The following is a 26,229-nucleotide window of genomic DNA, read 5'->3' as shown; positions in this document are numbered from 1 at the left end:
GTTACCTATTGTGAGAGACTAACCTGTCACCCCATAGTTATATATAGACACAGATTGCTCAGTCTGGGTCAATTTGAAACAGAATGTAAATATTCAAATATAGGGTTAAATTCGGCCTTAGTTCACACCTTTGTATCCTTAGGCCCCAATCCTTCTAAGGCTTACATGTGTACTTAACCATGGGTCTACAGTGTAGAAAGTTGAGTATGCATATAAGTCTTTGCTGGATCATGGCATTTGTGAAGTCATTGTGGTTGTCCAGGTGTAACTATGAACAGACCTTATAATCTCTTCTTTCCTGTCTGCTGTAAATTGGCTTAAAAATAAAGCCAAAACCTGGTGCAAGATGTAAGGACTTTTAAAAAACGGTATGCAGCATATGGCAGAAGCAGCACAGAATGTCTTTCAGAACAATATATTTTTAGTTTAGTCTAGATATGTTGTACTCAGATATATAAAATATATATATATAAACATTTTGATTTTTCTAAATTTACAATAGAGTACTGATATTAAAAAGGCTGCGAACTTAAGGATATTTTTCTGCCAATGTAAATGACAAATTCTGCAAAAGAGGTGGGGAGCGGGGGCAGGGGAGATCAAAGCATATGAAGGTCTTCACCTGGCAAGCTCGCTCAGTGGGACTGCTTGCATGTGAGAGCTTTTGGAGGATCAGGGCCTACTTTAGTAAACTTCAGATTCCTTCTGATTCTTCCTCCATCTCCTCTCCCCCAGCAGTTATTGCTATTCTTTGTTCAGACCCTGTAATCTTCCTCCTTTTTAATGTTGTCACATGTTCTTTTTTCATATTGTCCATATTTGATCAGCTAACTAAGAAGGTAACTAACTTGCATTTCTTCTAGAATGTTTTCTCTGAGAGCATGCAGCTCTCTGTCCCCAATATATTTTCTCTTTCCAATGAAAAAGAGAGTAGAAGAGGGCTATAATAAGGTATTTTATTTCCAGCCTAGATGTTATTTGAAGAGTAGTTAATACTGTACGGTGTATCCATGAGAATCTTTGTTCCCATGTGACTCGTTTATATCTTATAAACATTTCTTAAATGGACCTGGAGTGAGATTGCTCCAGGGCTACTTTATGGTCCAATCTAGTTCTCATTGGCTCCAATGGGGATTGGACTGGGACCTTAGTTCTTGGCATCTCTATTGTGGCTGCCAGTCAGGCAGTCAGTTAGTGCCAGTTGTGTTGTGGTATGGATATCCGTGTACTATGAATGGTAGTAAGATCACCTATCTAATCAGTCAGTGTTAGTCACTGTCTTTCTGTGTGACATATAGGTCCAGTTTTTCCAAAGGGGCCATTATTTCTGAGTGCCCAGCCTTGAGGTTTGAGATTTCAGTAATGCTGAGTGCCCACAACTTTAGTTGAAGTCAATGGCAGCTGCAGAAACTCTGCACCTCTGAAATTCAGGGCCTATGTCTCTCAAACTGGGTGCCTGAAAATTAACTTCCACGGATTTAAGTGGCTACATTTGAAAATTATGGCCACAATAGCAGTAAGCCATGATGGTTACTGTCTGCTTTGAGATGGTTCTGGGAATCAGATGCTCTGGTTTAGTGGCATCTGTTCTAAGTCTGTCAAGAAAAGCTTAAAATCTGAATCTGAAAATCCAAACTGCCAGTTTTCGAGAGGGGTAGGCCATCCCCCAGTCTCACGGTTCTTTAACACTTGTAAAGATCAATATCTCAAAGACGTGGCTGCAAAAACCTTATACCAAGGATTTCTACAATTAATATAATAAATATTAAAAGCAAATGTGAAATCTACAGTGCAAAGTAAGCTACAAGGATGGGATTTTCAAAAATGGTCAGCATTGGTCTAATTCTGCCCCCACTTATGTCAACAGTAAATCTCCCATTTTAGAGCTGGACCAATACTTTTTAAAATCCCATTCAAAATAGCCCATTACAGAAATTAATAGTTAAAAATCACCTGTGTTTGAGCTTTAATCATGCAGTCTGTAAATTTACATTCAAATTATGTATCTTGCATGCTTTGGGTTAATATTTTGGTATGTTCATATGTGAATACTGTTCCATGCAATATTTTTGTACTGAGGCTACGCATTTCTTTAAAAGAAAATAAATTCACATTTTTACAAACCTTTTATCTAACCCCATCGTAAGAAAACACTATTAATTAAGACACAGAGAGATTTGTTTGAAACCTCAATTTAATTTTTAACTGAACATAAAAATAGTTTCTTGACGGGGAGAGAGGATAAAAGAAACAGGAAAAAATAGGGTTGGTTCAAAAACAAGTGTTAATAACTTTTTACATAAAATACTATGTTTGCGTTTCTACTGAGAAAGGGCATCCACTGAAGATAACTGCACATCAACTTGAGTACACAAGAGACCCTGTTCAAAGTGTTTTGGAGTCATTGCAATGTATAGACATAACTAGAAAGGAGCCCCTTACTCTCACTGAGTAATTGTACTCCACAATATTCCCATTGACTCCAGTGGGGCTACTCATAGTGTAACATAGGATGAGCAAGGGTATCACAATCCAGCCCTGGGTCAGTACCTGAATACATGCACTAGATCTGATCCTGCAAAATAGTGTGCACCCTTGACTCCCACTGAAGACAACAGGATTTGAGGGTGTTCAGCACCTTGTCAGAGCAGATCTGGCATAAGGTCACCAATACCCTAAAGCAGGGGTTCTCAACCTTTTCTTTCCGAGGACCCCCAACATGCTATAAAAACTCCATGGCCACCTGTGCCACAACAACTGTTTTTCTGCATCTAAAAGCTAGGGCCAGCATTAGGGGGTAGGAAGCTGGGCAATTGCCCAGTGCCCCATTCCACAGGGGGCCCTAGAAAGCTAAGTTGCTCGGGCTTCAGCTTCAGCCCTGGGAGGCAGGACTTGGAGCCCCAGGCTTCAGCCCCAGGTGGTGGGGGCTTTGGATTTCTGCCCTGGGCCCCAGCAGGTCTAATGCCAGCCCTGCTTGGCAGACCCCCTGAAACCTGCTCACGGCCCCCCAGTGGACCCCAGACTCTGTTTGAGAACCACTGCCCTAAGGGCTCTGCAACCGGGAATGTGGTTTAAATGACATGAAATACACATTATATAAGACTCCAAACCTTAGAATAAATTAATTACCTAGCTAGGTTACAAATCTCTTTTGGAGAAACAGGAGAGTAATGAGAATGGAAAGCAGGAAAGTGGGATTAAGAAAAACCAAAGAAGCAGTGCCATTTTGGCTAGATGCCAGTTTCTTGACCCTGTCCCTAAGGTGTCTTAGGTTGCCTTTTCCATCCTGCTGAGAGAGGCAATGGTCACAGTGTGAAATTGCTATTTTGTGTTGCAGCTGAGCTCACTGCACACTCCACAATTATTTTTAGCTTTCTCAGAATTGACCCAACTGTTGAACTGCCCCACAACAGACCAAATAGGCAGCATGATAACAGAATACTTTGCACTCCTAGTGCTTTTTTTCTGGAGAGAGCACAAAGGTGGATGAGAATTATGTCCCCCTTTTCACACCAGCGGGTAAATGAGGGACCCAAGGAGGCTGTGATTTGCCTAAACTCTGTGTATATTTCTGCGTATCTTTTCCCCCCCATTCCCTTTCTTACTCCTTTATTTGATCTCTCATATGTTTTCTGTGGAGCTTCCCTTTGTTTTCTGGTAATTCCAGTTTCCCCCTCTATTTCCCTGCTCACCATGTTCTGTGGTATTAAGGCCCAAATGCAAAATCTGAGTAAACAGCCTGAATATTCTTTGTGTCCCTTCCCCCAAACACTCTATTGGCAGCGCATGGAGCGCCAATTCTACTGCTCTGTGGCTACTACTACAATCCATGTGCTGTGATAGCATTTATTCCTGCTTCAATTTACCCCCAACACCTACACAGTTTTGGACAGTGAATCTATGCAGTTAGTCATCCACTGGCCATACACAACTGGAGACCATTCATGGGGTTGAGCCTCTTAGGAGCAGCTCAGTGGGCCATTCAATTCCCTTAGCTGGTCACTCAGTAGCCTATAACCGCCATGTACGGCAGAACTGCAGTGCTTCTGCTAATTTGGGGTCCTTACATGCCTATGGGAGGCAGATTTGGTTTCTCTAGATCTGTGCATGCAAGTCTCTTCAATGTCAATTGTGTGTGTATATAAACAGGGGAATACAGATTTGAGCTATGTCTCCCCTGTTAAATCAGTAGACATCTGCTTGTCCTCCTCCTTTTTCGGTGGTGGTGATCATGGGGTGTACCCAGGACCCCACATTTAAAAACAAGCTAATAAAGTAGCCACTCTACTAATAGATGGTCCAAAACCAGAGGTATTGTGAACTACTGTCAGTCTTGAAAATCAACCTTGTCATTTTATCTGTGAAAATTCAGGCAGTTAAATTGTTGCTTTGGATGGCATAAAAATAAAACTTTAGCAGGGCTAGATTTACCAGATTTGTAGTAATATAATTATCCGCACAGAGATGTTCTGAAAGAACTTGTGTGATGGGAGAGCAAAAAGCTAGATCTGAGCTTTTATGCCTTTGCTCTGTTGCCTCTATCCAGAGCTGCCTCCTTCCTTTGTTACCACCCAAAAAACCCCACACTTTCCAGATTTCAATTGCAGGACACCCACTGCTCTGCCTCATCGATAGCTGAGAATTGTCGTCATACATCACTGTCAAAGCAAAAGAGGAAACTGTTGTCAGCTGATATGAATATAGCAAGCCTGCTTCAGCTAAAATGAAATTTCCCAGCCAGCATTTGGTATTCACTGCTTAAAGGACTGCAACTGCAGTTGTCAGTTGTTATACCCTTATTTATGTACAAATACCTGCCCCTGTTTCAGCATTTCTCGATTCTGTGGTGCGCCTCTGTGTGGGGCTGTTATTTTAATGATACATTCTTAACTGATGATTTTTAGTTACTGACTTTGTGATTACAATATCGGATAATGATCTCATTGCACATGAAGCAGTGGGGACTGTTGTCTGGCAAGTTGGAAAAGGTGTGTGCCCCTTTAAGGGCTAGAAACCCAGCCAGTTATTTTCAGCTGCTGCCCCAGATCAGGTCAGCTAACTTACCCCCTCCCCCCAGTGACTGAAAGAGGTGGGGGACTATATAGGTCCATGCTGGTGCAAGAAAAGTCCTCTTTTATCTGAACCAAGCAGAGGAGTACCTACCCTCCCACTCATGAAAGTAGTGAAATACTGGGTTTTGTCAGGATCCCCTGTGGGCATTGCGCTAGTCACTCCTTTCTCAGGTGGGTGTCTGCAAAGGAATTTGCCCCTCACTCTCAGATTGGCCAAGGTGAAGTGTTTTTTTCACCTTTCCTATAGCACAGTGGTACCCCAACTTTTCCTCTCGCCCCCCACTTACCAATAATGGAATGTGTCCATGCTCCCCAGGTCAGGAGCAGGGGAGGGGCCAAAGCGGAACCGGGGGCAGAGCAGGGCAGGGTGGGACCTGGCCAGAGCCCGTGGGACCTGGCCAGAGCCCTGCCACCTCCCAGATGTTCCTCGGTGCCCCTCTAGGGGGCATGCCCCACAGTTTGTGGACCACTGCCACTGCAGGTTCAGGGGGCCTTAGCTGAGCAGACATGAAAGGAGAATGGTGTTACAACTTATTATGTAAACATTGGGCAGATGTCCCCAGTGCAAGTACTCTATAGGGAAGGGATACAGTGGTGAAATAAAATGGATCGGTCAGAGGTTTAAAGGAGGTATTCCTTAAAGGAGTAGAAAGAGGGTGGGGGTTTCAGGGCTCTTATGACTGGTACGTCAGGGAGCCAACCTCTCCTCCTTCATAGCCTCCCCCCACCCTCATTCGAGGTGTGTGGGGGGAATGGTGAGGTCCCAGCAGCAGCTTGGGTGGGGACCAGGATGGGTAAGGGGCAGGGCTGATGGAAACCCTGTGGGGTATATATTGAAATCTTTATGGAATCCCCTGCACCGTACACTTTTATCTGCGGGGTATTCCCAGACATTTAAGAATAAAATTGTGCCCTAATTAAACCACATCCAATGTCCTCCTTCTGGCATAGCTAAACAAGGTGTTTTCCTTTAAGTGGTTGCTCAAAATAAGAGACAATTGCAAGAAAATTTTTATTTGTACTAATGAAATAGACCCCTTGCCCTACAATCTGTGCAGTGGCTTTTTTGATACAGCTCTTTGGGAGCGGTGGGAGGGTAAAATGTCATTTAAAGGGACTGTGTTACTTTTTCCGCTTTCACCTGCAATAGCTACCCTGTCCTGTCCATTCCTAAACACAAACCAACGCAGTATATCTTTAATGTAAAAATGTTTTTCACTATTTAGAGAAAGTACTAAAAAAACCCAAACCCTAAACCACAATACTTGAAAATTAACTCTGTACAACTCTATAGATCTGTCTTGGATGGATGGATTCCCTTTGTGCTATACATGTGCATTGTACCCAACCCCTAATATGTGCTGAAAAACTCATTCTGAAGTCAGAGTTGAAGGTGCTCAGTACTTCATAGGAAGCATTTGGAACCGTGTAGGTGCAGGCTTTATTTTAGGAGCTTTAAAGACTAATGAAAACTAAAGTCTTGATTCTGCAACCGTTGAGGTCAATCAGAGTTTTGCCATTGATTTCAGTGAGAGCAGGATCAACCTCTATAGCCCCTGTCCTGCAGTCCTTATTCAGTCAAATCTTTTCACTTCAGTGGAAGTTTTCCCCCAGAGTATGGTCTGTAGACATCTGCTCTTAAACAGATTCTTCTTTAGTTTCTGTGGAAAGCTGAAGGAAGAGATTCATTTTTTTTCTAAGATGACATTTACCTCCAGTTAATCTGTATTTTTGTGTGTGTGTGAAACTACTGGTACATGCATAATAAATATTCTATTCACTTGAGATTATAACTGATACCCTATTTGCATTTTTAACACTAGGATTTGGAAAGCTCTCTATCTAGTGTCAAGAAGTTATATTTGGTCCTTTATGCCAACAAGGCTATATATATATATCTCATTAAATCTTTTGTTCCTACTTTAAAAATAAATAAAAGCACAGCATACATTTACAAAAGATTAAAGTGCTTATGCACATACACAGGCCTGAAACCTACCAGGACCTCCACATAGGCAGAATCCTGCTCTTTGCAGGATTGGGGCCGTAATTGGTACAAACAACAAAAATTCTAGTACAAATTACTGCTTCTGCTTACAAAGCTCATCCCTTTAGTAAATAAAGGGCCTAACCCTGTAAATCTTCCAGGTGCAGAATTCCTCCTGAATTCCATCTCCGAGGGCCTGTGAATTAGGTCCAAAAGTAAAATTGAAACAAGGTACCTTTACAAACAAAGCCCTCATTGATTGCAAGCTAATATATTCACCACAAAATATATCTACCGTACATGTACCTCCTGTCAGAGCTATGTGGAAGTAGGACTTTGAAGAGAATGGCCAACAAACAAACAAAAGTATAGGGACTCCACATTGTAGGGGCATGCAGTGTCAATTTAGTGCAATGAGCAATAAGGTTCCTTGGATGTGCTGCTTCCCACTCTAATGTGCAACAAGGATTATTAGGTTTTGTCTTAAATGTATTTTCTCTGTATAGGTGTGAGTGTATATATATATGCATATCTTGCATGGGATGAAGGTTCTTCGGGTATGACTGCTTCATCTAGGTCAGGTCTTTGTCAGCTTAGCTGCTGTTCATTTAAATCCTTCATTTGAGTTCAATAGTATTTACAAAGTTTTGTGCTTTTGAAGATTTCCAGGAATTGGCTGATGTCTGGTAGAACTTCCCCTAGTGTTCTACGGCCCAGGATCTTTTGGAAAGTGTCCGTAATCATTTTGAAACTGGTAATGAAAGAGTTTTGCATTTCCTAATACATCTTCGTGACGTGGCTGCTTTTTTTTTATGGCTCTAGATTAAAAGCTCTTAACAGAACATCCAGATCACCCAAATTAGCGGCTTGAAATAGTTCTGGCTGGTCCATCATAGACAGAGCGATTCTGAGAGCTGCCCAGATATTGCCTGAAATTTCCGGCTGGGGAACCTGCTGTTGATTCCTGCTCTTTCTTTGCAAACTGAGAGCAGTGAGAAAATTGCTGACAGCCTCTCTGTGTGGGGAGGAAAGAAAGGCAACATCCACATATTACAACATAATCTCTTTTGTTTAAAAAATAAAGTATATTTTGTCTTCCTTCTAAGGCATTACAGTAAAATCAAACACATTATCTGACAACATGGGAGACCACGATCTCTTTGTAGTATTCTTGCTTGATCTGCCTTTAACAATTCCGGACAAAAGTGTTGCTGCAAGACTTCATTGTTATGTATCAAAAAGGCTGCACTTGTATAGTGATGCAGAGATGAACCTACTCAAGTGCCTGGGGAAATTCTCCTTAGTGTGGTTATGAATTCCATTATACACGTGCCTTGTTATCTTAATTGTATTGTTGACACTTGGGACTCTTTTTACACAGACCTGGATTTTACCCTTGATTTTACCCTTGATTCACACAGAGAACCTGATCCGTGTATGAAATGTGTATTGAGCCATAGACTTACAGGAAAGGGGTTTATGGAGAGAGACCATCTTGTCTTATGATCTGATAGGCATGTATGGATGGTCCAGTTGTTTCAGAACTGACTTGGGAGACCCAAGTTCAATTCTCTGCTCCATCACAGATTTTCTGGGTGAGTCACTTAGTCTCTCTGGACCTCAGTTGCCCTTCTGTAAAATGAGATAATAGCACTTCCTCCTTTCACAAGGGTGTTGTGAGGATAAATACTTTATGACCTTGAGGTGCTTGGAGACTGTGCTGATGGGGGCCATATAAAACCCTAAGATAGAAGCGAACAAGGCTGGCTGCTGGCACACCAGTCCAGTGGCTAGGCATTTTGATGGCAAGCGTGGAAAATGAGCCACTAAAGGGGAAAACCCCCACTTTCAAATAAACCAAGTGCCTGGAATATGCATTTAATGGTAGATGGGTATGTGGGACTTTATTTCCAGGAAATACACCAAACTGTTTGGCTTCCTCCTGGAATAATTACTAAAAGGAACTTAGTAGACCTAAAGGCTCAAAAACCAGAAGACAAACAAATAGAACCCAACGTGTCTTTTTTTTTTTTAATCCGATTTTTTTTGGCATCTGACTCATGATTTTTGAATGGTTGGTTTGGCAACATACTGAAGCTCTGTGAGTTTTGCCTTTGAACATACTGCAGGATCTGGCCCGAAATCACTGTTTTGAAAGCTGTCTGCACTGAGTGTGTAGGTGTTACAGAAAATTAGGTACTGTACCATTCTGTTAAGACATCCCTTCCCTAGTAAGGGCTTGTCTAGATGGGGAGTTATTCTGGAGTCATTATTCCTGATTAACTGCATGTGTGGATGTTCTTATTCTGGAATAAGAGAGCCTTATTTCAAATTAGAGAAATCCACTTTGGAATTAGGTACTATTATTCTGGAATAAGAGTGTCCACATATGGAGTTAATCAGGAATAGTTAATCCCCTTAAAATTCACACCCTACTTTATTCTGGTTTAATTTTCATATATAAACAAGACTTAAAACTAACATGTAGATTGAACCATTTCAAGTGGGCATCTGCATTTCTTTGTTTTTTTTTAATTTCATCTTTGTGGGTAGAGGAATAGTGTTGCTAGCCATTGGAATCACCCAGTTTGCCAGCTTGATACAGCATGTTATGTCTCATTAGTGATGAAAAATGTAGTAATTATAATAAATGTTTACTTCACATTTTGTTCAGTTTGGGCAATGCAAATCAATAGTCGTTTTAATTTTCACTTTCATATTCACGGTGCTGCATTATTAGTGTTTCACACATTGCAAAGAAACATTTAATGTTTTAAAATCAACTGTTTTCATTTGATTTTTTTAATTACAGAAATATTTCTATTGATTTTAAGTTTCATGGAAGATAAAATCACTTGCACTGCTTTGAAATTCTCAACTGATACTTAGTGCTTTTCATCCATAGATTGCAAAACACTCTGCAAAGGAGGGTAAGTAATGTTGTTCTCATTTTAAATGGTAAAATGAGTCTGAGAGATCAAGGGATTTGCCCAAGGAAACACAGAAGCTCAGTGGAAGAGCCAGAAATGACCTCAGGAGAGCTGGTCAAAATTTTTCCATTAAAGTTTTTCCAGTGGAAATTTTCTTTCTGACAAGTAGCCATTTTCAAGTGAAATGTCAGTTTTTGATTAATAGTTTCTACTTTCTGCAACTGAAGAATATTTTTTCCCCAAACTTTCATTTTTCTTTTTTACAAAAACTCCAAAAATGTCAGAGAAAAATTTAGATGAAAAACAAAATTTTTCATTTTTGTTGAAATTATTCATGGGGAACTTTTTCCCGCAATCAGCTCTGAAACCAAGGTCTCCTGACTCCCAGCCCAGTGCTCTGTCTTTGTTGCCTTATAACATTTGTTCTGACAAATTGAGATATTTGGATCGTAGGCCCTGATTCAGCAAAGCACTTAAGCACATGCCTAACTTTAAGCACATGATTAGTCCCATTGAGTCTCCTTTAGCAAAGCTTTTGACACGGTCTCCCACAGTATTCTTGCCAGCAAGTTAAAGAAGTATGGGCTGGATGAATGGACTATAAGGTGGATAGAAAGTTGGCTAGATTGTCGGTCTCAACGGGTAGTGATCAATGGCTCCATGTCTAGTTGGCAGCCGGTATCAAGTGGAGTGCCCCAAGGGTCGGTCCTCGGGCCGATTTTGTTCAATATCTTCATAAATGATCTGGAGGATGGTGTGGATTGCACCCTCAGGAAGTTTGCAGATGACACTAAACTGAGAGGAGAGGTAGGGACGTGATTGTTCCCCTCTGTTCAACGTTGGTGAGGCCTCATCTGGAGTACTGTGTCCAGTTTTGGGCCCCACGCTACAAGAAGGATGTGGAAAAATTGGAAAGAGTCCAGCGGAGGGCAACAAAAATGATTAGGGGACTGGAACACATGACTTATGAGGAGAGGCTGAGGGAACTGGGATTGTTTAGTCTGTGGAAGAGAAGAATGAGGGGGGATTTGATAGCTGCTTTCAACTACCTGAAAGGGGGTTCCAAAGAGGATTGATCTAGACTGTTCTCAGTGGTAGCTGATGACAGAACAAGGAGTAATGGTCTCAAGTTGCAGTGGGGGAGGTTTAGGTTGGATATTAGGAATAACTTTTTCACTAGGAGGGTGGTGAAACACTGGAATGCGTTACCTAGGGAGGTGGTGGAATCTCCTTCCTTAGATATTTTTAAGGTCAGGCTTGACAAAGCCCTGGCTGGGATGATTTAGTTGGGGATTGGTCCTGCTTTGAGCAGGGGGTTGGACTAGATGACCTCCTGAGGTCCCTTCCAACCCTGATATTCTATGATTCTATGTGCTTAAGTATCTTGCTGAACTGGGGCCTTAACTTTTTATAACATACTCTTCAATTGTTTTATTATATTGTACCGTCAATTGGCAGAAAGGGTGGCTCATTAAGATATATTCATATATATTATGCCATCTTCCAAAATGCTTTACATTCATCCAAACATTATAACAATATCTTAAATTAAACAAAGATCAGAATACATGTTATAGACTTTTAGCTCAAAAATAATTTTTCAGTTTTTAGAAGCCCACCTTACTTTTGGCTTTAAATGTTGATATTCTTTTCATAACTCACCTGTAAGCTCCTAGGTTGATGCAGCTTATTCCCAAATTGTATCTGGACCTAATGAAGCCTGGCTGAATTTCTAATGCTCTAGTATAAGCCTCCACAGCTTCCTCACTTCGATCCCCATTTGCCAAGGTTGCTCCAAGGCGGTTCCATAATGAATAGTCCTGATAACAAAATGAGAGTTTTCTACTATTGGTTTAAGACAGAAGGATATGAGACCTCCCCCGGCCCTCGAAAGTAATGAACGGTCCAGAAAATACTTGTACCCTCTGTTAATTGGTGTGGAATGTGAGGATCTGACTCATGATTCTAGACAACTTCATAAAATTACTCCAATGAATCAGTGTGCAGGCAAAAATTGGACATGCATAAATCTGTTTCTCATTAGGGCTCTCTTGCAATTAACATTTCTATTTCAGGTATTAAAATTTTAATGGCTGAAGAGACATCTCATTAATACTGGCAGCTTCAAGTTGGAAAGGAAGAGAGTGGCTTGTAAAATGATACTTTTTTTTAATGCAAAATCATAATAGGTACCTCTGGCCGAACAGTTAAGGCAGCATTAAATGCGTCTATTGCTCTGTTAAATTCTCTGTTCAGATGGAAGAGCACTCCAAGTCCTGTTTGCAAGTCTGGGTCTATCATCTCACCATTCTGGTGAGCTGCCTCCAGGTACAATTCCTTTACTTCTTCAAGTAATGAACTAGAAAAGGGTGAAAAATAACACCACGCTGCATCTTACAGTTCTTTGTAAATGCTGCACCATCTACTGCACAGCCAGCAATTCAAGTCTTTATACTCCTCTAAAACATGTGCAAATAGACATCTTCAGCGCAATTGTTGTAATGACGTATTCCAACTCTGGTTGAGAACTGGCCATTAGAGTTCAAAGGTTTACTGTCACTAAGCCAAAGAGCTGCTGAAAACTCAGGTATATCTAAAATATGGGCTATAAGAGCTGTTGAAGCTGGATCAATTCTCTCTGGCACCCTAAAAAATGGATTAGGGGCTTCTCTCAGGGTTAAAGCAAGGAAACCAAGTTGGCAAAAATGGTGGTCAATCCTCAAGAGTCTTAGATAAAGATTTTGAAGTCTACAGCCAAGATTTCAAAGACAGATGCCAAAATTTAGTTTCCTAAATTCACAGACTTTGGATTAAGCCCAATATAACACACTTCATCATTCAACAGAAGTTCCCTATTTTATTGTTGCTCAGTCAAAATGATCTTGCTAGCACAGGGCTTGTTGATAATAATAAACATAACGCCCCATTTCAAAATGGCATTAAATGGAATCTTCCCAGCATTTTGGGTCTATGAAGCAGTTGCTGAAGGTATTTAAAAAGTTCAGAAATAGATACGTCTCACCACCAATGTAAGTGGAAATCTAATGTTTAGACCGACTACCAAAATAACAATAGGAACTGGTGGTAAAGGGAAAGTTTACCTTCTACGGCCGCACAACTTCTAAATGTTCTGAATGGACTATGTGCTTGTGTGTGTTCGCATGGATACTATACCATATTTAAAAAAGATTTTCCTGATCCAATGATTTAATCACTTTAACTGGAATTGTTTTTCTTACTCTTTCTGGACAGTAATGTGGAGAATATCGTAATGTCTATAAATCAGTGATACAGCCTCACCTGGAATACTGTGTGCGGTACTGGTCACCCCGTCTCAAAAAAAGATATTGCAAGATTAGAGGAGTTCAAAGACGGGCTCTGATCAAGGGTCTGGAAAAACTCTCTTATGAAGAGAGATTTAAAAGATTGGGATTGTTTAAGAAGACACTGGGGAGTCATTGTGGCCATGAATTTAGCAAGATTCCCCAAGAGGGATTGGACATTTATGTGGATATCAAAAACACCCAGAGTTATAATTTAATGATAAATTTTGTTGAAGGGATAGTAAATCTCATGCTTCAGGGCTTAAACTAATCTCCAACTATTAGAGACCAGAATGAGACCCAAAAAGGGGAAGATTTTCCCACGATGCTTACTGGAGGACTCTTGAACTTTCCTCTGAAGCAACTGGTACTGGCCACTGTCAGAGACAGGATAATGGACTAGATGGACCTTGGGTCTTATGTTCCTATCTAACTTAAAAATATCTGAGCAGCGCACTGTACATTTGAGAAACTTCATTGAAATCAATGGAAGTTAGAAGCCGAGAATCTGGGCCTAACTTCTTCAGGATGCTAATCCAGGTTTACCTTTCTTTTGATGGCTCAGACATTCTCCTGGTAAGTGCCGGAGACCCTCTTTTGCTCTTCATTATATACTTGTATTTTGGGTTTTGCTTTATCCAGTTTCTTAAAGCTTCACAGGCTTCCTGTTGATGGCCAGTATTAGTGTAGCTCACAGCCAAGGCCATTAGAGCTTTTAAGTTGTTTGGCTGCAGCTGCAAGCACCTAAACAGAGAAGAAAAATATCTTACTTTCATTTAGCAAAATGCAGTGCATCAATTCTTCCAACACAGGGCCTGATCCTGCAACCCTTACTCATAAAAGTAGTGCTAGTGGCTTCCATGGGACTGCTTGTGTGCGTAAAGAACCACTCACATTAGTAAGGATAGCAGGATCTTGGAGTAGGGAACTTGCCTTGTTTGTGTGTGTTATGTGCCATCTGCGCCTATGGTGTTATATAAATAAAAAGCTAATACTCCCCACACTTTCTGTTATCAGCAGGGCATAGCAAATGTGGGAGGAAGCCTTTTTTTAATAGCACCTGCCGAGTAAACAAATAGAAGACTTTTGAGTACTCTAGAAGTGGGCAGTTGTAGAAAGCATTTGGCTATGTAAAAAGATATTTTGAAGATTGAAACCAAAGCCCATCCTTTTCAATAGAACTGTTGGGCCAGATTCTGCCTTCAGCTACACCTTTGTAAAGCCAGAGTCAGCCCATGAACTTCCATAGACTTTCTCCAGCTTTACACCACCATAATGCACAGGGGAATCTGGTCCACTGTATCTGTGAGTAGCATTGTTGTACGTTTCAACCTATCAGGGACAAACTTTTTCAGGGATTTCTGTGCAGGTAAGGAAAAGATTACATTACATATAAATGAGTTACAGTAATTGAAGTATCCTTAGGTAAATTGGCTTGAATGTTAACATAGCTAATGCAATTAAGTTTGGAGTGTATACTTGGCTACAAGTGGAAACGGAATCTAGTGCAGCAACACTCACTACAGATAAAGGCAGAATAATAACACTGATATTTAGGAATAAGCATTTACTTAACAGGTGTAGCATGCTCATTAAATTCCCATCAACCTAGCAATGTTCTCCATCAATTAGTATTCAGTGGTTGAGAGGAGCCTCATCCAATTAAGGAAACATTTTCATTAAGACAGAAACCCTTTAGAAAATATATCAAGTGTCCAGAATATTGAAAAGACATTTTATTTGCATTGTGCCTAATTCAGGTTTGTTGTGACATATAGGTTTTCTTTTGTGTTTCCATTTAGTTAATTAAATATAAGATTTAATATTGCCATTAACTCCATAGGAATGCAAAATCATGCTATGGAGACTAGAGGTAGCACATCTCTTCTGTATGCCACTCATTCCCCACCCCCCCCAATTAAATATAAAAGGTCAGAACACAAGTGTGAGATGACATACACACAGGCATCCATTAACTAATATTGATGGGATTCATTATTTTTCAAATATCTTCATCTACCTTTGGAGGGCGACAATAGCTCCCTGCTCATTTTCATTCTCTGCCTGTGTTATACCAAGAAACTGCCAGGCCTGCAAAATAATAATTGTTGTTTTATGATATGTCCCCAAGTGCAATTGGAATCACAGAGCAATATCCCTATGGCTTGCTTAAATAAATGGACACATATAGACAGCAGCATGTATCCAACACTGGCCTAACTACAGTACTTCTATTGCCAATACACCAACAGTACAAACCGAAGTGATTCTGGATATCTTTAGGCCACGTTTATCCATGTGAAGTTCCCATTGAAGTCAATGGTGATTCTACACTGTCAGATCCCATACTGTTTTCTCACAGCTGAGTTATTGCACATTCTAAATGGCTTTTATCTGAAAATGCGGAAGAAAATAGTTTCGCCCCTACAATGTGAGGGAGATTCGACACCATCATTTTGTTGCATCAGGCACATACAGCAGTAGACACAGTGGGACTCAGACGCACATACACAACCACTCCTGTTGATTTTAGGTGCAATGGCCTGTGCATATCTGAAGACAGACTTTAGAGTATTATGTTGAATCCCACTCTTTCTTTTCCACTGGTTTCAGTGAAGCTATAGCATGTTATGCCAGCTGAGGATCTGGTCCTCTAATATTTTGCCCCATACACCCTGGCACAATGAAAGGAATGCCCTTCTCTCCAAAAAGTCATAGCTTTTAAGTACTGTGATGTGGTGTACTCTCCATGCCAGCCCTGGAAGAGCTGAATTAAGAGGGGTGGTCCCAATCAGCCAATTAAGCTGCAAATGCATAAGATTTAGGCTGTGGGGAGGGAGCTAATTAGAAGGAAGCTCACCTCTGAAGGAACAGGTGGGACTTCTATAAAGCCAGGAGGCTGGAAGCAACATGGGAGAGTGCAGGGAGGAAGTCTGCAATCTCTCCCCCTGAGGTAAGGGAGAAGGATGGGACATAGGAACCCAGGAAGAACCTTAGTAGGCCTGAGAGAGGGGAGTCTGACTAGGAAGGCTGAAGAATGAAAAGCTTGGAGAAGCACAGTAGAAATAGTCCATGGGTGAGAGCAGTAAGGTTAGTGTAGCTGCAGACCTTAACTGCTCACTATAGGGCCCTGGACTGGAACCCACTGTAGAGGACGGGTCTGGGTTCCCCTATCATCCCCTGCAGAATGGGATTGCTAGTGGCAGTGAATGGGAAGACTGCCCGAGTCACTGTGGGAGTGATGTAGTCAGTGCAGTGGGCCTGAGGATGCCAGTGCAGAAGGACTCTGAAAAAACTTGCCCGAAAGGGGAAAACAGAGAGTGACTTGGCCGGAGGGCTGAGTCATGAGGTGGCCGTACTGTGAGAAGAAAGGGGGCACTGAACTGGGCGGAGCTAATCGCCAGAAGGACGTGCCACACAGCAGTGGGTAGACCACCCTGTGACAGATATACAGGCTGAAATTGTGCTTGTAACACAGCCTTTAATGCAAATAATAAACATTCAGTGGGCCTATTAAATTCTTGACATTCCATTATCTTTATGATTTCTATGTATGACAAATACCACGGGTGCCGTGAAAATACTGATGTTTACTGTACTGCAGTATTTGTGGTAAGTGGCTTATTTCTGCTTCATGTTGCTCCTCAGACAGTTTCATGTAAATTGCATCATGTCAGTCAGGTAATTGTGAAATCCTTTCTCTTGCTGGCCTATAGGACTCGGTCTTTGGCTCCTCCTTTCTTCACACCTGATTTCTAAGCTATTTTTTGTTGCTTCCACATCCCACACATCAATTTCAGCTCTAACATTCAAATAATTCACACTGCCTTTTAACATTAGATACCCGAAACACACAGCAGATGGAGCACATGCAGCCTTACAAATATATTACAGTCCTAGCTTTTGCTGTATGCTAGTATCAACTACAATTAACTTTCTCTGCCATATCTCAGAACCTTCCATTTCCTTACCTATTAGCCAGTATTCCTATGTGTTTCTGAGATTATTGTTTACAAATAAAAATGCTGTAATGTTTGCTAGGAACCTGCAATACAGATTTGAAGAATATCTTAATTCTAGAGCGGGGTGGAAATTTTTTTACATTGAAAAATGGTCTTTTTCTACAATGGAATTTTTTTGTGAAAAACTGTTGAAATGTTCCCTCCCCCCCAAAATACAAACAAAACAAAAGAAATACTTTAAGAATATATCTTGATTGAATATATATATATATATATATATATATATATATATGTATTTGATTGAAAATGGTTATAAACATTTTTCATTTGCCAGAATTTTTGGTAACTGAAACATTTTGATGGTCATGTCAAATAATTTTTTAAAAAACTGATTAACATATTCAAATAAAAGCTTGGAAGTTTTGAAACTGAAAAATAAGTAAGTTTTCATTGTTTGATCAGCTCTGTTTAATTCATTTCAAAGTATGTGATACTCCATACACATTGTTACCTTCCACTTTGTTTCACGTAATCACCACTGCCAAAGGTTTTGACCTTGAATCCTCCCCATCCTTGCTACGCTAGGTGAAGTGAGAAACTTGTAGCTACTTTCCCTCCTTAGATAAAGGCAGGGGAGTGAATACCTCTGCATCACTGGGGTCTTGTAGAATGGCAGCCTCCATGTATAAGATAGTGAGGGGCAGGTCTCCTTCTTTCAGTTTTTTCAGTCCTTCCTCAAAAGCACCAGGCCAGTCTCTGAAAGGGTTTTCGGTATGAAAATAATAGCCCTGGAGCAGACAGTTAATAGTTCAGTGATGAAACACAGTAGCAAGGAACGTTAAGTACATACAGTTAAATAGCTCATCATTTCCCAACTAGGTGTAAAACTTCTTTGCTGCATGAAAATGGTATGAGTTCCCTTGCAAAGTTTCAATAAAAAAATGTAAAACTGTGTGGTTCAGATCCAACAGACTGGGGCACTTGTTACTGGCCCTTTATATTTACCCTAGTTTCCAAGAAAGTTGTGACACCCTGGCACCCCCTTATTCACCACTGCCATATAATTAGGATATGTTTTGCACAAAATATGCCTTTTGAGGTATCATTCTAAAAGTCTTGATCTGCTAGACATTAATATTTTGTTGGATTGTATGTGCTATCATATGTGAAGTTATGCAGTTTGGCTAGGTATGTGTTATTGAAACATGTTGTGAGGTTGAAAACACCCACAAGCAGCCTTTCGGGTACAACAGTAAAATGTCCAAACAATGTTAATGGCTTATTGAGGAAATGCACACAAGCACAAAGATTTCCCCAGGAACTGTATATAATAGAAACCTTTCAGAGATAGCACTACCCAATGGGAACTGTTTGACTCAGGTCACAGCAAAAGAGCTTTCCAGGAAGTGGGAAGAAGATATAAAAGGGGGAAATGACATCCTGATGGTACCTCACTCTCCCTAAAACAACACACCTGGAACACCTGAGGAACAAAGACTGAACTGGGGGAAGTGATAGTCCCAGGCTAAAGGGGTTTCTAGCCTGTGTATGAAAACCTGGGAAACCCAAGCTGCAAAGGAAAGACAGCTTGCGCCTTAAGAATCTGACAGCCTGTTTATCACTCAGGGTGAGAATTCGCTAGTTCATATCCTATCATTCTAGTATCTTAGGCTTAGTTTGCGTTTTATTTATTTATGAGGTAATCTGCTTCGATCTGTTTGCTATCACTTAAAATCTATCTTTTGTAGTTAATAAAATTAATTTTATGTTTTAATCCAAACCAGTGAGCTTTGACTGGAGTGCTTGGGGAAAATCTTGGCTTATCACAAGTGTGCATTGTCCTCTTCACATTGAGGAAGAGGCTCCCAGAGGGAACCCCTCACAAAAGTATTATACTTTAGGAGATAATTACTTCCTACACAGTAGACCCCATCCATTTCAATGGGAGCAGGATTGGTCCCAGTGTGCACCAAATATATCAAACTTTGGCAAAAAGAGCATGTCTTGCATGGACTAGCCTCCCCCAGTGCTTTCAACTCCATGTCGGTTCAGTGCTTGCACTTATGACATAGCCTGAAACCTTCAATGAACACCCAAGGCGCAGCTCAATATTGCAAGCACTTGAGCTTGTTTTAGGTTTGAAACAGGGTTTGCCTTACTCTGTGACTGCAACGCAGTTTGTGTCAGCCAATGAAGCCTGGTCATCTCTGCCTGGAGTGGATGTGCTCTCAGGCAATGTGCTTTGAGGGAGAGAAATGAATGCCTGAATAAGGACTATAGAAACTGAGTCATAAATCCTAGGGATCAGAATTTTAGGGTTGTCCAATCCACCTTCCTGCCAATGCAAGGTAAAGAGTGTTTTAATATGTGTAGCAAATGAGAATATAAATCAAAGAAAAATACATAAAGGAGATGGGGAGTGGGGAGAGAGAAATTCATTCCTAGGATGGGAAGTTTTTGAACACATAGGGCCAGATTTTCAAATGCCCAACACACTTGATTTAGGGCCTGATTTCAAAAGTGCTCAGCACCTCACAGCTCCTATTGTGACACGTACAGCCAGATTTTCCAAAGAGTTCAGATCCCAACATGCTCTCGAAGTGCTGAGCTCTTGTGAAAATGTGACCTTTACTTAGGTGCTTACATGGGAGCTGACCTCTTGAGAAATTCTCGCCTTAGTGGCAGGTAGCGTGTAGTTGTGGGGAGGCATTTCCTTGTTTTCCTCTTATAGACACTGAGGAGAGTGACTCTAAAACCTGCACAGAAAGGATGTGCTGTGTTAGCAGGTTATTGAGGTTACCTTCTCACTGGTCGAGACAGTTACTTGGCCACGTGCTTCCTGGTTCTCTGAAATCCAGCTTCTCTGAGCCATTTCTTCCCATTCAGCTTGCATCTTATCCCAAAACTCTGTGTCTGACTAGGAAAAAAAGAAAAGGGGCAAGGGGAAGAGAGAGAGAGAAATTAAAGAAACTTTCTAAGAAAATGCCACCTGCTTTTGATCCTCCAAAAATGCAAATGTGTATACAGGATCATCTTCAAATGACTTCAGTTGGTGTTACATTTTCAAGGTTGTAAGTTTAAGTGACAAAAGGTGAAAGGCAACAATGACAGACATGAGGAGTACCTCATGTTTTCGGAACATCTTGAGGCCCGTTTGGTGTAAAAACCCTGTTTGGATTAGGCAAGACTCCCGTGACCTCCTTAGTTTCAAGTTTCAGTGACATTTTAGAAGTATGATCTAGCTGTTAGCACCCAGGACTAGGAGCTCTTCCCCTAATTTACTGTATGATTTTAGGTAAATCACAGATTTTCATCTCTAAAGAAGAAGAGTTCGGTGGAGCTGGAAAGCTTGTCTCTTTCACCAACAGATGCTGGTCCAATAAAAGTTACTATCTCCCCCTTGTCTGTCTAGTCTAAATCCTGATATTCTGAGCTTTTTAATCCTTGCCTACCTCAGAGCAGGGTTGTGAATCTTAATGTTTGTCTAAGTGCAGTGAGGTTATCAACTGAAAGAATTAAAATGTTGTTAAGAAAATCCTTCAGTTAAGGTTCTTATCTGAGATTGACTTCCATGCATCTAGTGTTAGAAACTAGCTCACAGTATCTAAAGGACACTGCTAAATCAGTGTCCAGTGTAAAACCAAACCAGAGATTACCAGCAGATAAGAATTTTAAGGGAGGTCATATTTTTGACTCTGAACTACTTGACATTATCCCTTTAAATCTAAAGTCACAATAGTGTGTATGATAGACTGGTGAATTATGCCATGTTTCTGTAGGGAAAAAAATCGGGGTCTTATCACTTCATCCCTAAGAAAGCCCATACAATCAAGCTCAGTGCAGTGGCAGTGGTGGGAGCTTTGGAGAGATGATATCAGATGCTACATAAACTCAAGATTATTATATTCAGGACATGTTTCTTGTCTGTTGCTCTGCTTGCCATATTGCTTCTTGATTAAAATAAAAATAGTTGAGTCATAAACAGGTGTTTATAGCACTAACTCATCAGTTGCAGCTCTGGTGATAATCCATCAGCACTTAGAATGCTTAAAATTCTTAGCTACTTACTAATTTAAATTTGGAAATTAGATTCACCATCAGCCCTTACAATTTTTTAAGGCATAAACACTTCCTTGGCGTGGCTAAGACCCAGAGTTTCAGGATACCCCCCCAAAACTTTAAGGAGCTGTATAATCATTGCCTGCCTCTTCACTCCCACTACCCTGGAGAACTTAGGTACTGGGAGCTCAGTGGAGGCAATGAGCATGTTTAGCTCCAAAGTTTTGGGAAGCTACCAGGCTCTGTAGGTGAGCTACTCAAGCGCTCGTGTGTTTATAAATGTTAATTTATTCATTTAAATTTGTAGTGGCTTAGCCATACATGGGTTTCCTTTCACTCCACCACATATCAAGCAGATGAATACGGTCCATGCCTGACCCTAGCTCCCACTGCCATGGGGAGCTTGGGAGTTAACGTTGAGTGGGCAGTGCAAGCCAGTTGGGGTGATTACGCATGATCAGTGATTATATGGCTGTGAGGAAGTGGCTGGATGTGTCAGCTGTTCATTTGCAGACTTTCTAACACATAGGCCTAGCTCCATGGGAGCGAGGCAGAGGTTTTGTACCATATTCCCAGCAGAATTTGGACATGGAGACATCATACCTTATCATGGGAGGATCATGGTGTAGAACCAGCATTGAAGATCCTCTGCAGCCCATCCTCCCTGAGGAGGCATGTCTGGGAATAGGGGGCATGGACTGGATGGTGCTATGCCCCAGTTATCTCTGGTTGTAGTACTGGCCTCTTGTGGTCATTAGCAGTGGGTGTAATTTGCAGCAGCCCTCAGCCTGCTCTAAATTATGCCAGGGGATCATCTTGTTTTGCAGTAGGGCCAGGGTTGGGAAAACACAAAAGCTACGTTTGCAGCTCCCATCCTGAGCTATGGAGTGCACTTTATGGTTGTAGCCGAGGATCTGAACCATTGCTTTGTTCTTTGTAAAGAGGTGAAATCTGGCGAGAAGGCATAATATATTTTCCCTTGTGGTAGATGGATTCTATTCAGACACAATTTTGACCTTAACTCTTAGGATAAGGAGATATATTTTATTTAATTTAGATTTATAAAATTCCCACATCACCCGCCCCAATCTCTGTGGCCATTGATGTAATTTCAAATACATAATAAACATTCAGTTCCTTTCCGTCGCAGATCTGATTCTGCCACTCTCTCACACTGAGCAGTACTTCTCTCCATGAATAATCCCACTACTTGGAGTGAATGAGGATGGCAGGTTTGGACCCTTATGTAACTAAATTTCATCTCTCATAGGTGTGTTCCTCTAACATGAAACCCTTATCTCATAGGTAGCATATGTTCTCGGTGATGCAGGACTTGCTGTAGCTTAGGCTGCATCTTGTTGGCAACAGAAGCAAATTGTTACATAAAATGAATGCAGTAAAGTTTGTCCTGTCCAAAAAACCAACATAGGATGCTAAAGAATGCAGACAAAATCGCTCAGAAGATGGTAAGTATCGCATGACTTTTGGTGTATTGAGCATCAATTCTCAAATTCATAGAGGCGGAGGTAGAAAGCTTAGATACGTCCGCACTGCAAATAAAAACCTGTGGCAATGAGTCTCAGAGCCTGGGTCAACTGACTCAAACTTGCTGTATGGGGCTAACAATAGTGTAGATGTTCCCATTTGAGCTGGAGCCCAGGCTCTGAAACCCAGCAAGGGGGAGAAATGGGGTGTCTCTGAGCCTAGGCTCCAGCCTGAGCAGGAATGTCTGCACAGCTATTTTTAGCCTGGTAGTGAGAGCCCCGCAAGCAGACGTGAAAGTAAGCCAGTCCGGTACGGCGTACCGGCTGCTGTACTGGACCGCTTCCCTGGCAGTAATTTAAAGGGCCGGGGCTCTAGCTGCTGTGGGGAGCCCCAGCCCTTTAAATCACCGCCGGAGCTCCGACAGCGGGGCTCGAGTGGCTCTTTAAATCACCGCAGGGCTCTGGCAGCTGGGCTCGGGCAGGGATTTAAAGGGCCTGGTGCACCTGCCACTGTGGGGAGCCCCGGGCCCTTTAAATCACCACCGGAGCCCTGCCGCTGCTACCCCGGGCAGCGGCAGCGCTTCGGCGGTGATTAAAAGGGCCCAGGTCTCTGGCGCTGCGGGAAGCCCCAGGCCCTTTAGATTGCTGCCGGAGCTCCCAGCTGCCTCTGCAGCTAGTAGCTCCAGGGTGAGCTGGGGCCTTTAAATCTTGATTTAAAGGCCCCACCTCTTCCGGTTGAGGCCACGCCTCTTCCAGTTGAGCCCCCGCCCCCGCTCAGGACTCCGGCATACTGGTAAGTCCTTTAAGTTACTTTCACCCCTGCCCACAAGCCTAAGTCAGTTGATGCAGGCTCTGACATATGCGGCTGTGGGGTTGTTTTTGGGGGGCGGGGTGTTTTGTTTTGCATTGTAGACATACCCTTAGAGTCAGGATGTTCACTCAGGTGGAATAATGTAAATGAGGCTGTGTGATACAGGCTGTCATAAATATAAAGAGAAGGCTAACCACCTTTAAATACCTCCTGGCCAGAGGAAAAACCCTTTCACCTATAAAGGGTTAAGAAGCTAAGATATCCTCGCTGGCACCTGACCAAAATGACCAATGAGGAGACAAGATGCTTTCAAAGCTGGAGGGGGGGAAACAAAGGGTTCTGTTGGTCTGTGTGTTGCTTTTGCCAGGACCAGAGCAGGAATGCAGGTCAGAACTCCTGTAAAGGGCTAATAAGCAATCTAGTTAGATATGCGTTAGATTCTGTTTTGTTTAAATGGCTGATAAAATAAGTTGTGCTGAATGGAATGTATATTCCTGTTTCTGTGTCTTTTTGTAACTTAAGGTTTTGCCTAGAGGGATTCTCTATGTTTTGAATATGATTACCCTGTAAGGTATTTACCATCCTGATTTTACAGAGGTGATTCTTTTACTTTTTCTTCAACTAAAATTCTTCTTTTAAGAACCTGATTGCTTTTTCATTGTTCTTAAGATCCAAGGGTTTGAGTCTGTGTTCACCTATGCAAATCGGTGAGGATTTTTATCAAGCCTTCCCCAGGAAAGGGGATGTAGGGTTTGGGAGGATTTGGGGGGGGGGAAGACTTTCCAAGCGGGCTCTTTCCCTGTTATATATTTGTTAGACGCTTGGTGGTGGCAGCAATAAAGTTCAGGGGCAAAAGGTAAAATAGTTTGTACCTTGGGTAAGTTTTAACCTAAGCTGGTAAAAATAAGCTTAGGGGGTTTTTCATGCAGTCCCCACATCTGTCCCTAGAGTGGGGAAGGAACCTTGACACAGGCAGAGAAATCCTAACATTGCATCACATGCTGCATCAGAGAAAGACCTGCAGTAGCTGGTTAAATATTACAGCAATGAGAATAGTGAGAAGTTCAAAGGAAAGGAAAAGAGGCAACTACAGAACAAGCGCATTAAGAGTCTGAAATGAGACTGAGATTTAGTGGATGTAATAAACAGAGTGAAGCAATGACTGTGGTTGCCACAAATCATGCTGAGAAATGCAAGCACCTCAGCAGAAAAAAAGAGACTCCAAGTTAAAGTGCCACATTCTCACTATCCATGTGCTAGGAGAAAATGGGGACAATCCCAAAGAAGAGTGCATCTCTAAGCCTTTGGAGATATGCTCCAGTTCCTTTTGCTGGAAAAATTCACTGGATGGCCAAATCTTCATTGCACTGAAATTACTAAGTGCTCAGTACCTGAGTTTGCTTTGGCAGTAAGGTGTTAGTGTAAATAATCTCAATGAGTTTGATAGGAGTATTTGAGGAGAGAGGTACTGATGGTCTTGAAAGGACTGCAAGGCTCATCCCTACATACGCTCCTGATATGCACAGAGGTATTGTGAGCAAAGTGCTGAGTCTGGCCAAAACTCATCTGTACTAATGTGACTTGCAACAACACTTCTTCTCAAAGGAGTTTAGTTACAGAGGAAAGTGCAGACTAAATCCAGGTTGAGTCAGCAGTGCAAGTATTTGACACTAGATATAAAGGGATAGGAAGGCTTGTGCTCATAGACAAGTGATTGTTACAAGTTACAGGACTGTTTATATAGCCTATAGTTACATGCACTATCTAGAGGGCTAACAAGGCATTTCTCATGGGCCCGTCACTGCAGTATCTGGATGCCAATATCTGGTATTTTTCTCTATAATTGTAAGCAACAGCTTCAGACCTGTCTGAACTGTGCAATTACTGGTCATTGATGGTACATGCCATATTTCCTTGTGAATCAGGATACCCATGTGTGTCATCCACTCTAGGAGCGAGAAGACACATACCTCTTTTGGTAAGAATTCTGAGTTTAATTCAGGGGTTGTGTAAAAATTTCCTTTATATAGGTAAATTTTAATATAGCCATTATACAAGATGTCATTTGAACAACAAGTAATTTAGGGTACCAGTGACAAATGTTGATCTTCAGTATTTATAGCTGTGAATTTCTGCTTTTAGTATTATTTCTTGCAAAATCATTCATATGACCCAATGATTGGGGGAAAAAACATATTAAAAATCCACTTGTCTTTCTTCTCTGCATATTATTAGCAAAGATACTGTATTTTTAAAATCTAAGTCAATGGGCCAAATTCTGCTCTCTTTACATGTTTGTAACTCCCAATGAAGTTCACATATTGACATGAAATATGGCATAATTTATTTATCCTTTGTAGTATTGTTATGGGATATTAATGCTCCACTCCAGAGCCAGCTGCAATTTAGAGGTAGGTAAAGTGATCCCTATGTATCCCTGCTTTACCTCCCAAGAGTTTTGATAATTAATTGTTTTTTGTAATGTATTTTGAAAGCCTTGGATGAATAGAAAGTGTAGAATATTTTTAAAGATTACATAGATTCATAGATTCATAGATATTTAGGTCAGAAGGGACCATTATGATCATCTAGTCTGACCTC

At 41.4% G+C, this 26,229-nt stretch overlaps 1 protein-coding gene across 4 annotated transcripts in view; it reads right to left on the bottom strand.

Moving 5' to 3' along the window:
- Positions 1-729: 729 nt before the first annotated feature.
- The window catches only part of PEX5L (peroxisomal biogenesis factor 5 like), a 168,676-nt gene continuing 143,176 nt past the window's right edge, over positions 730-26,229 (bottom strand). For all 4 annotated transcript variants that reach the window (XM_074963517.1, XM_074963518.1, XM_074963515.1 and 1 more), the window contains 7 exons: positions 20,075-20,191; positions 17,919-18,062; positions 15,333-15,403; positions 13,859-14,056; positions 12,183-12,348; positions 11,652-11,809; positions 730-8,074 (listed from right to left, as the gene is read on the bottom strand). In XM_074963517.1, coding sequence (XP_074819618.1) covers positions 7,870-8,074; positions 11,652-11,809; positions 12,183-12,348; positions 13,859-14,056; positions 15,333-15,403; positions 17,919-18,062; positions 20,075-20,191 — 1,059 coding nt within the window. In that variant the 3' untranslated portion in view covers positions 730-7,869. The remainder of the gene's footprint in view (positions 8,075-11,651; positions 11,810-12,182; positions 12,349-13,858; positions 14,057-15,332; positions 15,404-17,918; positions 18,063-20,074; positions 20,192-26,229) is intronic.

Source organism: Natator depressus, chromosome 9, assembly GCF_965152275.1.
Source record: "Natator depressus isolate rNatDep1 chromosome 9, rNatDep2.hap1, whole genome shotgun sequence".
Classification (NCBI taxonomy): Eukaryota; Metazoa; Chordata; order Testudines; family Cheloniidae; genus Natator; species Natator depressus.
This window is presented reverse-complemented; position numbering and strand designations above follow the sequence as displayed.